This window comes from Cyanistes caeruleus, chromosome 1 (assembly GCF_971803275.1).
Source record: "Cyanistes caeruleus chromosome 1, bCyaCae1.hap1.1, whole genome shotgun sequence".
Taxonomy (NCBI): Eukaryota; Metazoa; Chordata; class Aves; order Passeriformes; family Paridae; genus Cyanistes; species Cyanistes caeruleus.
Window position 1 is genome coordinate 79,447,729 of NC_141701.1, and position 14,363 is coordinate 79,462,091.

Consider the following 14,363-nt stretch of genomic DNA (forward strand, 5'->3'; position numbering starts at 1 on the left):
CTCATTTGTGAATAACCATCTTGTACCACTTCATCAGTTCACATTCTTTTGAATGGCCTTTTTATTTACTGGTCTTAGTAACAATCTCAAATCATCTCTCATATCCATTATTAATTTCATTTTCTAGATCAAAAGATCAGATCTAAAATAATTCCACTTTTGTCCATCTTCTATTAGAATTATTGAATATTTACTTTAACTGATTTTTCTGTAATTTGTTGAGGAGAAGATTTTTTAGTTTAAATTCTCCAGAAACGTTGATGATGGACCTTGTCAAATACCTTCTGGAAAGCTAAGCAGACTATGTAATCTGAAGTTCCCTCCTCCATATGTAAGTGCGACTGCCTTGATCCACAACATGCAAATAAAATTACTGTGGATGGCCAAATCTTAATTTCTGTCCTCGTGAACAAGCAGGTTTTCACACTATCCAGAAACCAGAAAAAAAATTAGAAAAGAAACATTGATTCTGTAATTTTTTACAATTCTGGAATTACGAGGATGAAATACACAGTAGTAACATGCAATATGATGTAAATATTTCTTATGCATCTATGTTAAATACACCAAAGTTCCTCTGTAAATTAAAGTTTTTCAACAATGTCTTGACTTCCAAATCTTTTCAGGTGTTTGTGATTAGTTAATTTGTATTTGCTGTAGGTTCTGTGACTGTAAATTTGCAAGTCATGCTACCTGTTTGATACATGAAAGATACTTTCTAGATTCAGTTGCTGATTTTCCTCTGACCTTTCAGTGAATATAATAAACTAGAATTTGTTCTGCTTCTGTCAAAAAATTTTTTGCTAGAAGTTTCCACACACGGTACCTAGACATGGGTGCAAAAATATCTATCAAATGCTTATCTTCCAAAACTTAATCAATAAACAAAATACCATTTTGCTAACTTTAATGGAAATGTACAAAATTATTTTGCCAAATATAAGTTCAAAATTTCTATGATTTCTGGCTTGTAGTCAAAAAACAAATGAATATTTCATATTTCTTTTCAAGTATATTTTTATTTTTTCCTTGTTTATTGGGGTTGACATCAATTTAAAGACAAAGAATTTTCTCAAAAATTAAATGCTTTTTTTGATTTTTTGGGGGGAAAAACCCAAGAGAAACTGACATTCATAAGAAAAAAATATTGGTTTAAAAACTGTCATTTTGATTTAATGGTTGACTATATTCTTTTAAAATAGAAACAAAAATAGCTGTGAAGAAAACAAAAGAATTTTTGAAATTCTGTCTGGCTTATTATATTTGTGAATTCCCATGTTATTAGTTCTATCTTCTGTCATGTAGAAAGTGACTTTTCATCCAGCTTAATCGTATTAGAATAGAGTTTAAATAATCTGAAAACCCTGAGAGACAATACAGAAGCCCAGAATACTTTGTTGGAAAAATAAAAGTTGTATTCACATGTCTCCTTATATTTCCAATTATCTCCTTATGTTTACTATTTATAGGATGGCTTTGAACATAATAGATAACACTGTTACAAGTAGGTGAAATTGTTTTAGCTTGAACATGTATTTGTGCATCTTGCTATGAACAGATTACAGCTGAGTGATTCCTCTGCTGTTCAAGTGAGCCTGATAATGATAACACAGTGTTTAAAGGCTTCTGGTAACTTTTATTGTCCAGTCTCTAGTTCAAGTTATTTGACAAAAAGTAAGTAAAATTAAACTCTTTATATTATATAAGATGTATGTTAGTAACTAGCTTCCTGAAAGGTTCATTGGTTTTGTTTTTGGTTTTCTTTCTTTTCAGTAGTTAGTGATGGGGCAAAGGAGAGTATTTGTTTTTTACTCAATATTGGATAAATGTAGGGGAACACTGTCAAAAAATTTAATTCACACAAATTCTGATAGAATAAGGGCAAACCAGTCTGAAGTAACCTAGAGAAATTATTGCATTTAATTTTCTCCATCATTCATTATGATTCCTGTGGGTCCCTTCCCACTATTCTGTGATTAGCATAACGAGCAACTCTGTAGCCATTCAAAAGTGTTTATGTAGCTAACCCAGGGGGAGCAAATTATAATAACAGGTTTGAAGGAAAATGTAGCAAAATTAGTCCTCTTTCTTCCAACTTTGTGTGACAGGTAGAGCAGGAAGAATTTACGAAGTGAAGATGAGTGAGAGGAATGAAGGGTAAGCTCTTGACAGACAGTAACACGATCAATAAATAGTTCGGCCTGGCAATGGTATTACATATGACTGAAGGAGATATGAGGGAAATATGATATATTGTAGAGAGTGAATGAGTGAAAAACATCTGCATTTACAGAGTTGGAAGCTTTGCTCTCTGGGGTTTTTTTACTCTCCTTAGACTGTTCCTCCTATCAACCATTTTCCTGAAGGCCCTGTGAAATTTTACTTTTTACATTGTTGCCACTTACATAAGATCTCATGCACCTCAGCTTTCATAAAATCCCTTTAAATATATTTTTATTTTGCAACAGACTCTAAGAAATCACTGTCTACTGCATGTCCACTCCTACATTAGTTTTTATATGCCTCTGACTATTTAAATGTTCATAAGATGTCTTGTAAATAACTTGCAAGTTCCAACTGAAATATTAATGTATTTTCTTTGTTTCTGTCGTCTTGTGGCATTTTTGTCTTAAAAACATACAGAAAATTCATTCAGAGTAAACAATACCATGATTTTGTTTACTACATGTTGGTATGTTTTGTTAGTTTTCATCTGATTTCATGTGGCTAAGCTTAGGAGACACTACTTGGGAAGCAGGTATCCTATTTTACATTTTTTCCACTTTGAGTTGTCTAGGAGTTTCACTTTACAATTCCTCACTATTTTAAGGGTCCAAGAAAACATTGTAATAGTGCTCTTGATTCCTAAAATTTCCTAAAATGTACTGAGAAACAAATGTACAACGATATGGCAAAAAATAAAAAAAAATATTAATTTATACTATTTATATAATAATGTTAGTAGTATGTTTATATATGGATATATACTTTCACAATGTATACTAATGTTTTATTTAAACATTAAGGATTAAATTTTAAACATGAGATTCAAATTCTGCTGAACAATTATAACTTCCCTCAACATAGTGATAGAAAAATATTTCCTTGTAGCGATTACTTGGAAATTAGTACTGTAATGCAAATCAAGGTTAGAGAGCCTTATTTGATGTTTGCTGATATAGACAAATAGTGAAGCAGATGTATTTTTTATCCTTCTGGAAACAGACTAGAGATTTTTATTGAGTTATATGTAAAAGTGTTATCTGGACCTGTTTAACCAATTTTTTTTTTTAGCAAAGAGGTGAAAACCCAGATGTTTTACAGCCTATTTTATTTTCTGTCCTAGAATGTACTCAGTTAAATAAGTAGGGTGTCATTGATCTCCTTCTTGCTGTAGACAAAATTAGTTTTAGAAGAATGTCCTTTGTCTATTTATGTACTTAACAGATGGATATTATTTGTTTGTTTCTTCTTATGGCATTCTGTTGAAGGACTAATGAGCATTTAGAAGAAAAATATTAGGTCCTGTTCACTAGGTGATCATAAAGAAGATCAAATGTTTCTATCACCTGTAAGACTTTCAAAAAGCTTTGTAATGCTGCTTATGTAAGACATTTCTTAATGTCCTCAGATGCATATTCTATTAAGGAATATAAAAAATCCTTAGTTAATAAAAGTATTATTGATTGAAATGAAGAAAAATCCATAATATTCACAGTTTCTTAATAGATCAAATAGTTTAACTTGATATCAAGTCAATAAAAATTTGGTCTCCATTGCACAAAAATAGATTATTTAATGGTAGGGTATTCAGCTTTCAACTTCACTGGGTTTTATCAGCCCATTAAGGAGAAGAAATATCCAACTAAAAGAGAATGCAGCATCCCACTTTTCAAGGGACTAATATATTTTCAATATCTCTTGGTTTTATGCAAATAATTAGCTAAGAGAAGGAGAGAAGGAATAAACCTTCAGGTTTGTTTCTCCCACAGTAGCTAATACAGACCTTGTAACATACTGCTTTGGCTCTGAAATTATTTAATCTCAGCAGCATTTCAATATTGCAGTGCTTGTCCAGTACAAAACTTGTGTAACCTAAAGATTAAAGGAAGAGACATTTCAAAATGTTTTTTGTTTTGTGATAGCTAAAGTATATTTTTAGTTACAGTTGGCTAGTTGCTCAGGTTTCTTTTTAATAGACTAGAGAAAACTCAGTAAATTGAGGGGAGGGGATGCTAGTTTTTGTGACACTTTCTCAGTCTTTAATTGACAGCTTTAAAGGTGGTTGAAAAACAGCACAGTGTTTGTCAGCAACTGATTTGTCTTTGGAAAAATAGAGCTTAAAAATGATTGCGCTTCTTTTTAAGCTTCATCTGTTACACTTACAGATCACTTCTGATGATACGACTCAAAATGGAGAACTATAGAACAAATTTTGAAACCAATGTTATGTGTTTGGATAGATAAATTGTGCCAGCATGTTTTTAGAATAAGGCTATTTGAGTTGACACAAGATAGCAATTCATGCTTCTAGACTAGAATATTACTAGTTTAGTCAAAAAATAAATCAAAAAAAATTCTCTTAAACATTGAAAGTAGCACTTTTGAGCAAGCAAGTAAGTGTATCACTTGTTCCTGTCTCAGTGAGCACAAGCACTTCAGACTGTGTGGTATGTGCGGACGATTCAGCACAGAAGTAGTAGCAATTGGTTGTGATGTTACTGGAGAAATTCCACGTTCTTTTCAAGCTTGAAACTCATGGCCAGAACAGGCAGGCAAGCATTAACGTAGTTGTAAAAACTGGTTTATTTTTTAAAAATAAATACAAAAATATAAATATAAAACATTGGCAGATAGAATTTGATGAAATGAAGTTGCACAAACTTTTTTTTAAACCAGCTGCATATTACACTTATTAACACCACGTGTACATTTTGTTTTATTTTAATGTACAGAACAGGACATATTGGATTTATTTTCTTCTTTGCCATCTTAAAAGCTGCACTTGCAGGAATAGGACATGTACCTAACAGAAGCGGCTTGTACATGAGGTTGCTTAAGGGATTATCACCCTGTTCAAATTTTTGAAGGTAAGATATTTTTTTATTTTACTTACTAAAATGTACAACACAGAATTTCCATAGCTTTGGCTCTTGGAAGTTGATTAAATAAAATGTTGTATATATTCCAAGTGGCATCCTACTAGAAAGAATGAATGACATTAATGGACAAGTTTAAAACAAATTTTAAAAGGAAACCATTGTGCTGAGTGGCAGGAAAATTTTCCTGAATGTTAAATACTGTTGAGTGCAGAAGGTGTCTGTAAAATTACTTCCGCTCAAAGGAAAAGAAAAAAGTAGCCTACTGTAGGTTAAGAAGTGTCTTTGTCACTTTCTCCTCCACCGTACATCTCAGCTAGCTTATTAAACCGGGGCCCCCACTCTCGGAGGTAATCATAGTTTTGGTCTCCTTCGGTAGTACCTGACTCCAAGGAGCTCAAGGATTCAGCTATGGAATCATTTCCTTCATAGGCATAGGTTGCAAGCGAGTCATACGGCGGCGCAGAGGGATCAGTGTCGTGCTCTTTTAGCCTTTGGTTAATGAAATCTCGGACATCCGTGTTGTCTGGTGCCGAAGGAGTCCTCCGTGGCACAAACAACGTTTCAGGGATAATGTCTCGTCGAAGCTTCTTATCTTCGATAGCTGCAGGATTCCTCAGCGTGCCGATATCAAAGGCTTGGGTGTCTTCCTCTCCACCACCTTCGTCATTGTAACTCACAATGTTGTCTCTGATGTCCTCTTTAGAGAGGATCAAAGGCTCCTTCTTTCGTTGTCTCTTCAGAGCAGCAAATAGCACCACTATAACTTAACGAAGGAAACAAAGAATGGATAAAGATCTCTATTTAACAATTTCTTAGCAGCAAATACACCAGGTACAAGAATTACATTTCAGCTACACTTCACCAACTCATTTTTTTTGATAACTGGATAAACACCTCTGTCTGTGTAAGGGTAGCACAATAAAGTCTTTATCAAAAACCTATTTTGCACACATTGTGTGCTCTGCTTTACAGGACCATGAGCTTGCCTGCATGTTCCTTCTGTAGCTGTAATGAGCTTTAAAATAGCCAGGTCTATTCTGAAGATATTTTTTCCTTTTTCAAGCTCAAAGGATATTGTTAAAAAGTGGGTTTGAGTTGAATTATAGGTCATTAAGTGTTATTCTGAAAACCACAGAATGGAGGCTTTACAGAATTTTCCTTTTTTTTTTTTCATTACAGCACTGAAACCACTGGATAGACAGGGCTTTGATGCAATAAAATTGCTGCTTACTGTTATATTATATGTGAAATATATACTGCATATTGATTTTTAGTAGTTATTTAAATGAAAAAGAGGCTTTTCCTCAAAAAAAAAATCTAAAATGAAAGGCAGTAAAGCAATTTTTGATTATACTATTCATCCTCTCTGAACTTTCTTTTTTTGGACAACTTAATGAAAGAACATAAATGAGCTTCTGGTAGCACAGTGATAGTTTTAACAGTCTGGGTCTCGAATACTTTAAAATTAGCAGATAACGAGAGTTTGCCTTTGTTTTTTCATTTTTATTTTAAGCTGCAGTTATATTCTTGCAAAATCCAGGATCATTAATTCTATTAACCTGCATAATTTTGTGAAACGAGTCAGGCCTTAAATATTTTCTCCTGGGTAGGGGAAGATGCCTGTTTGTCTTCTTACCTAGCAGGATAATGATGCAGAGGAGAATGGCCACCAGTGCCCCGGTGCTGAGGCCGGCAGGGAGGAGCAAGGCCTCGGCGCTGCAGGACTGCATGTTCCCCCGGCTGTCACAGGCGCACACCCGGATGGTCAGCGTGCCCGTGCTGCTCTGGATCGGGTAGTCGTTGTCCGAGATCACCACCGGCAGAAGGTAGGTACTTATTTCATGCCGACTAAAGCCATTCCTTCTCGTCAAAATCCTGGCAGTGTTATCTAGATCGATTAAAAGATACCGCTGTAGGCTATACGGACAGAAACCATATCACTTATAGTAGATGCAAATCTTTGTATTTTATATGACTTAAAAATAGTTCCTGATATCACAGTGATATCTCTGTTTTTCTAGCAGCATTGCCATTTGATCAGAAGACTATTCATAAGGTTTTAGGTACATGTGGCCTGCTTCTCTGTGCCTCTGCACCACTTTTGCACATGATTCCAAAGAGGATTTCTCACAACTTAAAATGATTTATAGATTAATGCATGCAGTGTGTGACACAGTTAAATTTCAGGGCTGAAACTCTGAAACACAACGACCAACTGAGGAAAAATAACCTTCCACTTTGTGCAGTTCAACAAGTACTCTGTTCTGGAACATTCTTTCCATGAATCAGCTGTGACAACACCCACAGGAATACTATCTGTCAACTCAGTATGAGATTTGCTACACCAAACCACTTTCAACACACTGTAGAACAATTAATTTTGTACCTTAACACATGAAGTAGAGCTTTTTTTGGATAGAAATTGTCTTAGGAATTGAGAAAATGTGAAAGATGGTAGGTATTCCTGCACATTTTTGCAATGTGAATTTACTAATCTGTATCTGTAGCAGACACATCTTAGCTGTGTGCAGGATACTTCAGCATCAAAAGCTGTCCACTGAGTGGCCAGAGGGAAGGGAAGGAAGAGAATGAACAAATAACACAGAGACACTATTTCTTCTACTGTTAGAGCCACAAAACTAGAGTGGCAGCCAATACCAGAGTTCATAACTTTTTAGTCCAAAAGAGAGAAAATACAGGTTTAGTGTGCACTAAAATGAAAATTTAGTTTTCATAATATCTGTGGATTGCTTGAGGTTGGCTGTGTGGTTAGCTATCTTGACAGTCAACTTCAGGCACAACTAAAATAACCCATGTGCAAATAGAAAGGAAATAATTACAGATAACAAAGAAATATCAAGATATGTACCTCTCTGTATTCAGGACCTAGTCACCAAGATATAATCTTTATTTAAAATATTAAATTGTGTATTTTTTCATAGACTTCAAGATGCAAAACACAAAGTTTTTCCTTATTGCTTCCCTCTGCTGGTTTTGTGTATTTTAACACTATTTGTTGTCATTCAGCATCAAAAATTACGTGTCTTATGGATCTTTAAATACCTCTTCTGCAATGGATTTTATAAAGTACCCAAACTATTTGATTTAATTAATTAACTTTCCCTACCATTACAAAACTTTTTTCTGCTGCTGTTTGTAGTCTGCTACATCCTGGAATATTCATCAGGAACAGAGGATTATATTGCCTTTGACACATTTGAAGGCTGATACCATGTCCCCTATCATTTATTTCTTCTGTAATATAGAGTCCTCTTAATTAGTCATAGTAAAATGAAGGCCAAATTCATAGTCTCAATTCCCCAACAGAGGCTTCTGAAAATTTTCTCACATAAAGACAGATTGAGAAAAGATCAAAAAAAAAGCCAAAGTGGCTCTCAGAACCATTATTTTCATTAATGGTCAGAAAGAAGCAAAACAGAAAGCCAGGGGAATCAAATCTATGTGACAAAAAGCTAAAGTGAAAAATCTTAACTTATCAGCTGAAGGAATTTTTGAAAGCTTTTTTTTCTTTTGCAGTCAAGTATTTCATCTGTCTCTTACCCCAAGCCAACACATTTCTGATTTTCTTTATATTTTTTTTTTTTTTTGTCACATTTCTGCCTCACACAGATAAAAATGTAGAAGTCCTAAACCTCATTCAGGTAAAGTATTCTTGATAGTAGCAACTTCACAGCTTCTCTACATATTGATAGACATCAAAAGCAAATATATTTCAGGAATGTAACCAGACAGAAAAGATAAATCTCCTTCCTTGGAACAGGCATGAATTTTACCTTCGTTATCCTGAACAGTGAAGTTAGGATTAACAGCAGCTAAACTGAAGAAGAATTTTTGTCCACCAAGAGGATCATCTTTGTCTACTGCACTTATGGTTTGAATAAGCTGCAGGAAAAAAAGCAAGCAAACAACAACAACAAAAAACCAACAAACCCAAATACACCTAGATTTTTGATAGAGCTGTCTGATCAAAGAAGATGAAAAGCATTAGAATAACTTAGCATTCACACATATTGACTTAATATTTATTCTGTAAAATATAAAATCTAAACAAAAATGTTCAACAAGTGTCTTATGTAAGTTTTTTTGAACAAGAGCATCTGTATTTTTCATTTGGTAGTACATGTGTACCTATATTTTTGTAGCTACACAGTGGACAAAACTTGCCAAAAATAATCTTAGCTGTAGCTGGTAGTTTTTATACTTCATCTTTGGTTCATTGTTTTAAATTCAAATCAACACCTAATACAGTATTTCACATGACATTTTCTATTTTCATGATAAAAATGGCATTTTGTCAAACATATTTTTGAAAGGGAAATTAATGTTTCAAATTACATTTCAACATTAAAGCATTTTTTCTTAAACATGGTTTTTCTATTTATTACTATAGCAGAACACAACAATATGATACCTGAGATGAAAAATGCCAGTTAGATTTTATACATATTTCAACTCTTGACTGAATGTGCTTCAAAACATTGCAGCACACCCTAGAGATGCACAGCTTCGGAGTGGGATGAGAATCTGGCATCATAGTTCTCAAAGTTAACTGCACCAGTGCTTTCTCCAATGCCTACAAAAGATTTTGGGTATTTTTGGGGAAGGTAATGGCAAGCCATTTATGAGCACTTATTTACCTTTCAGGTAAGTGACTATGTGGCTTTTTCACTGAAATTCCTATGCCTAGGAATGGCAAAATATTGTTTCTCAAGCAAAATGAATTTTTAGACTTCTATTTTTGACTTTTTTTTGCCTGATTTCAGATTGGGTTTTTTTTTTAATCCATGGCATATATTCTGAATTTAAGTCTGGATTTTGTGCATGCATGCTTGAAGGTTCAGTTATGTTCTTAAGTTTAACTTCCAAATACAGATTAATCTTTGGTCTAGATAATTTTTACTCTTCATTTCTTAGCCATAATTTTTAATTGCACTGCTTTTTCAACCATGGAATTACATCTAATTTTTAACACTATTCCTTCCCTGTGGTGTAAACCCTGTTTGTTTTTCCTCTTCCAGTTCTTCCAAATACAGCCATTTCTCTTCATATCACAGTTTTTGTCAGGTCTAATCATCTTTTAACGTCATCATCTGCTATGCACTCCTGTTTGCCTTTAAAAAGTCATGACCCAACTTTTCTCTTGTCTATCCAGAAAATAGCAGTAAATTTCTTGATGAGGCAAGAATGGGATTTCTTTTAATATAGCAGCTTCCTTGCTTTTTCAACAGGAGTTTTGTCTTTCTCTAAATCTGTTTTCTTACATAATCCTCCAATAACTTTCTAAATTAATAAAACTGATAATGCAAGCATAGAATATTATTTGCTTCTGAAGAATAAATATTTTAATTATTTAGTGAGTTATTAGCATATGAATTTTCATAGGTATTTACAAAATTAAGTGAAAAAAACACTAGTTTATTTTACTTCACAACTAGAGACCATGAATATAGTTCAGTTGTAGGTGTTAGGCTGGTGAAAATCAACTGATATGCTGAGTGTTCATACTCATAATTTAAAGAGAGTATGTAGAATTGAAAGCCTTATATTGCAGTCAGAAAACTGTTTCCTGATAATATTTTTTACCATTTTAATGTGATAAATCCTGTTTACATGTGTTTTCAAGCAGTTTTTTTTCTCTTATACCTTCCAGCCATGGGAAGTTCCAATTACCTTGTAAATAGGGATATAACACTCTGAGTTGTTTCTTTCTAGAAATGCCACAAAGCAGTAACTGCAGGAAAGCCAAGGGTGTTACTCTGTATGAAAACTTCAGGAAATTAAGGGCCCAGTAGCAGTCATGAGGTTTGTTAGCCACTAAAAAACTGATAAAATAGTGGAAACAAGTTTGCTGTATGGTCTGCTTATTCCAACAAAATTCATCTTTCTGCTTGGTAGGACCTCTGCAAGCATCAGTTCTATCAACTGTTTAGGTAGATGTTTTCTTCCAGGATATACTATATGTTTGCTTTTAAATTTAGGATATATTAAGAAAATATAATGTGCTATTAAGAACAAGAAAGTAGAACTTTTTAGAAACCCTACATCAGTTTTCAAAAACCCTCTTGCTCAAATGAATAAAAGAAAACCTCTGAGAGTTTTTGAAAAAGGTAAGGCAAAGACAAAATTCTGATACTCGTAAAACCACTGGAAGGTATAAGCCTTATATAGATATATATATATATAGCCACAGATCTTAGAGTGAAGAAACTAAAGGAAGAATGAATGAGGGAAACTGGGAAAGAAAGAGAACAAAATTTCAAGAAAATTGATCACAAATTGTCATTTGTCAAAAGAAATGAAAGAGATGCAATAAATAAAATAACACTTCAGGATTAAAGGGTTTAAGGAATCTTTACAGAAGCATCTTAAAAATAGGAAGGGAAAATTGAATGCAAGGAAAAACTTCAAGGACTTTATTTTTTCAGTAGATATGAATTTTAGCTATTTTAAGAAAGACACTTGGTGAATGTAAAGAGGAAATTTCTGGAAATACAAAGATCCCGAAAGCCATGTTTAAGCAAGATTACGGTGAGAAAAACATCCCTGGTAAGGATTGTTATATGGGTCAAATGAGCTGATAACATGACGAGCAGCATAAAAAGAATGGGGTCAAGAAATGTAGTGTGTTTATAAAATCTATACTGAATTTAGTTATTGGAAAAAGGTAAATGAACTTCATCATTCCTATTTTAAAATGTCTTTGAAAGAGAATCCATTATGAGCTAGACCTATTTACATAACATTTGGCCATATGAAAAAGGAGGTGGCATGTATGGATTTGGTAAAATGAAGGCTGATAACAACAAGATAGTAACAAGCCATTTAAACATCGCAGTACTTGAGTCAGGTGGGGGCGTCCTGGTGCTGGCAGTGCTGGGGCTGGGCCGGGGCTGGGCCCGGCTGAGCCCCTCAGCCACGGGCGGGCGGGCGAGAGCCCCGGGGAAAGCCTGGCCAAGGGAGGGCAAAACGCTGCCCGGCAGCCAGGGCTGAGCCAGGGGAACCGAGCCACAAACAGCCCTGCGAGCCCCGGGGGGACAGCGGGAGCGGGGCCGGGGCCGGCAGAGAGCCAGCAGGGATGGGCCTGCGGCCAGGGAGAGACCCCGGGCGGGCCGGGCTTTCCCTGTGGTCCTGAAGGTGATCCCATGCTGCAGCAGATTTATCCTGAAGGAATGCAGTCCATGGGGAATGCTCACCCTGGGACAGGGAAAAGTGTGAGGAGAAAGGGGTGTCCAGGAAAATAAAGTGAAGGGGTGAAGGTGAACCTGGGACGAAGGGTGGTATTAAGAGAAGTTGTTTTAGTTCTCTCTTTTTTTCTCACGATCCTACCCCATGTTTAATGGACAGCATATTAAATTAATTTTCCCCAAACTGTTTTGTCAGTGATGGTAATTTGCGAATTTGTCTCAAACCATTTTTATTTTCCATCTTTTCTCACCCTATATTGTTGAGAGGGGAGGAAGTGGTTGGGTGGACACCTGGCTGCTGACCAAGGTCAACTCCTGCCTTCTTTCCTTTTGGCAGATCATTTAGAAATAGAGAAGAAGGGTCCATATTCAGACATCTACTATAGAGAAAATGAATATTAAGTTAAAATAAGTTAAACTCAGCCTCCATGCAAGATCTCTCTAAAGCAGGACCGAATTCTGCTCTCTAACCTGATTCTTATCTTTTACGTTAGAGGATCTTTGGAGGCTGGCAGCTGAGCTGCCAGACGTGTGACAGCTGGGAGCTGACAAAACCAGTGGGATTCCATCTGTCCAGATGCCCAGCTCCTGGCTCTTCTCACCTGGGGGCGGAGGACAGCTGAACTTCTTTGGTTGCAGGGCTGCAGCAGTCTGAGCGTTTTGCAGCTTTATTTCCCTGAACTCCTATTGAGTCAGCCTTGTGTAGGTCACATGAACTCCTGTGTCCTCTTTATGCCATCACACCAAGACTGTCCTCATTTCTGGGGGGGTTGAAAGAACAGCAACCACCAAAATAGCATTCTGCCGGAGGTGCTGCTTGTGTATGGCTTGAGCTTTTTGAGACAGGATATTTGCATGGTTTGTAAGTTCACGGTAGGATCTGACATCAGCAGTAATAGCAAGCAGGAGAACAGTCACAGGCCCTTCAACTCACTCAGATAACTAAAGTCACATCTCTCTCTTGCTATATATTTGCATATATGTGTACGTTTGTATGCGTGAACTCATGTGCACTTCCCCAGGTATCATATATAGCATGTGTGTGCCTATATATATGTATGCATAAAATTCAGGCTTCTGTACAAATTAAGTATACAAAAAAGTATAATATTCATTACAATATCTGTCCTTAGTAGATGGGGAATACTGGAATGAATACCACAGAATCTGTGACTGATGAAGCATCATTCAGTGACCTAATAGAAGATATAAATTTCATGGATCAAATGTAATTATGAAAACCAGAAAGGGAAGAAAAATAGCAGAAATGTGTGAGGAATCAAGCTCAGAGAATCATGTTCAGTTTGGATTGATTAGATTCTCTCAGGACAGATTGAACTGGAAAAATAAGAAGTCTTATTTATGAGCTGCCAGTAAACAAGAAGAATATAATTACATTCAAATAGATTATTCATGTTATCCGGCATTATATTTTTTCTCTTTCTGCAAATTGTTTTCTTTAACAAATCATTTGCAACTCAGATTTTTTTACAAGGTGTTTATATTTATGGCCCCCTGAATAACTTTGGCAGGTTTTTTCCGATAAAGACACTATTGAGCTCTACAACAATTAAAATAGCATTTGTGGATGTGAAAACTTATTTAGCTCCTCATTTATTAGTTATAAGTGATTAGTGCTATTTTATTCAACTTTTTAACTGACAGCTTATTATTATTGTAAGTAATGAAACAATGCAATGTAGAAATAAATTTTATATTTACTTTTAAATTATACTGACTGCAATAGTCTAGATTGCGCAGAAAAACTGTTCCTTAAAATACATTTATATGGAAATTTAACTGTTCTATTAATATTTCCTGTATGCTCTAGAACTGGCAACCTGCACAGAAAAAATTCTGAAATCTCAGATGAGTAAAATGTGTGGATTCATTTATACTTTTTTTAACATTGGGGTTTTTTTTGTGAAAGTGGAAGAGGAAAATTCAATGTTCTTCTTTTACAATTCTTAATCCATTTGTCATATTGAAAATGATTAAAAAATTTTTTTAGCATATATAGTAGACACTTCAACTGTCCAAAATTCTCTGCTTTTAG

The 14,363-nt window shown here is 35.0% G+C and overlaps 1 protein-coding gene across 6 annotated transcripts in view; it reads right to left on the bottom strand.

Annotated features, from left to right (window-relative positions):
• Positions 1–4,788: 4,788 nt before the first annotated feature.
• Positions 4,789–14,363, bottom strand: part of CDH10 (cadherin 10) — a 93,633-nt gene continuing 84,058 nt past the window's right edge. For all 6 annotated transcript variants that reach the window (XM_023922147.2, XM_086898813.1, XM_023922150.2 and 3 more), the window contains 3 exons: positions 8,897–9,005; positions 6,739–6,990; positions 4,789–5,865 (listed from right to left, as the gene is read on the bottom strand). In XM_023922147.2, the coding sequence (XP_023777915.1) occupies positions 5,372–5,865; positions 6,739–6,990; positions 8,897–9,005 (855 nt within the window). In that variant the 3' untranslated portion in view covers positions 4,789–5,371. The remainder of the gene's footprint in view (positions 5,866–6,738; positions 6,991–8,896; positions 9,006–14,363) is intronic.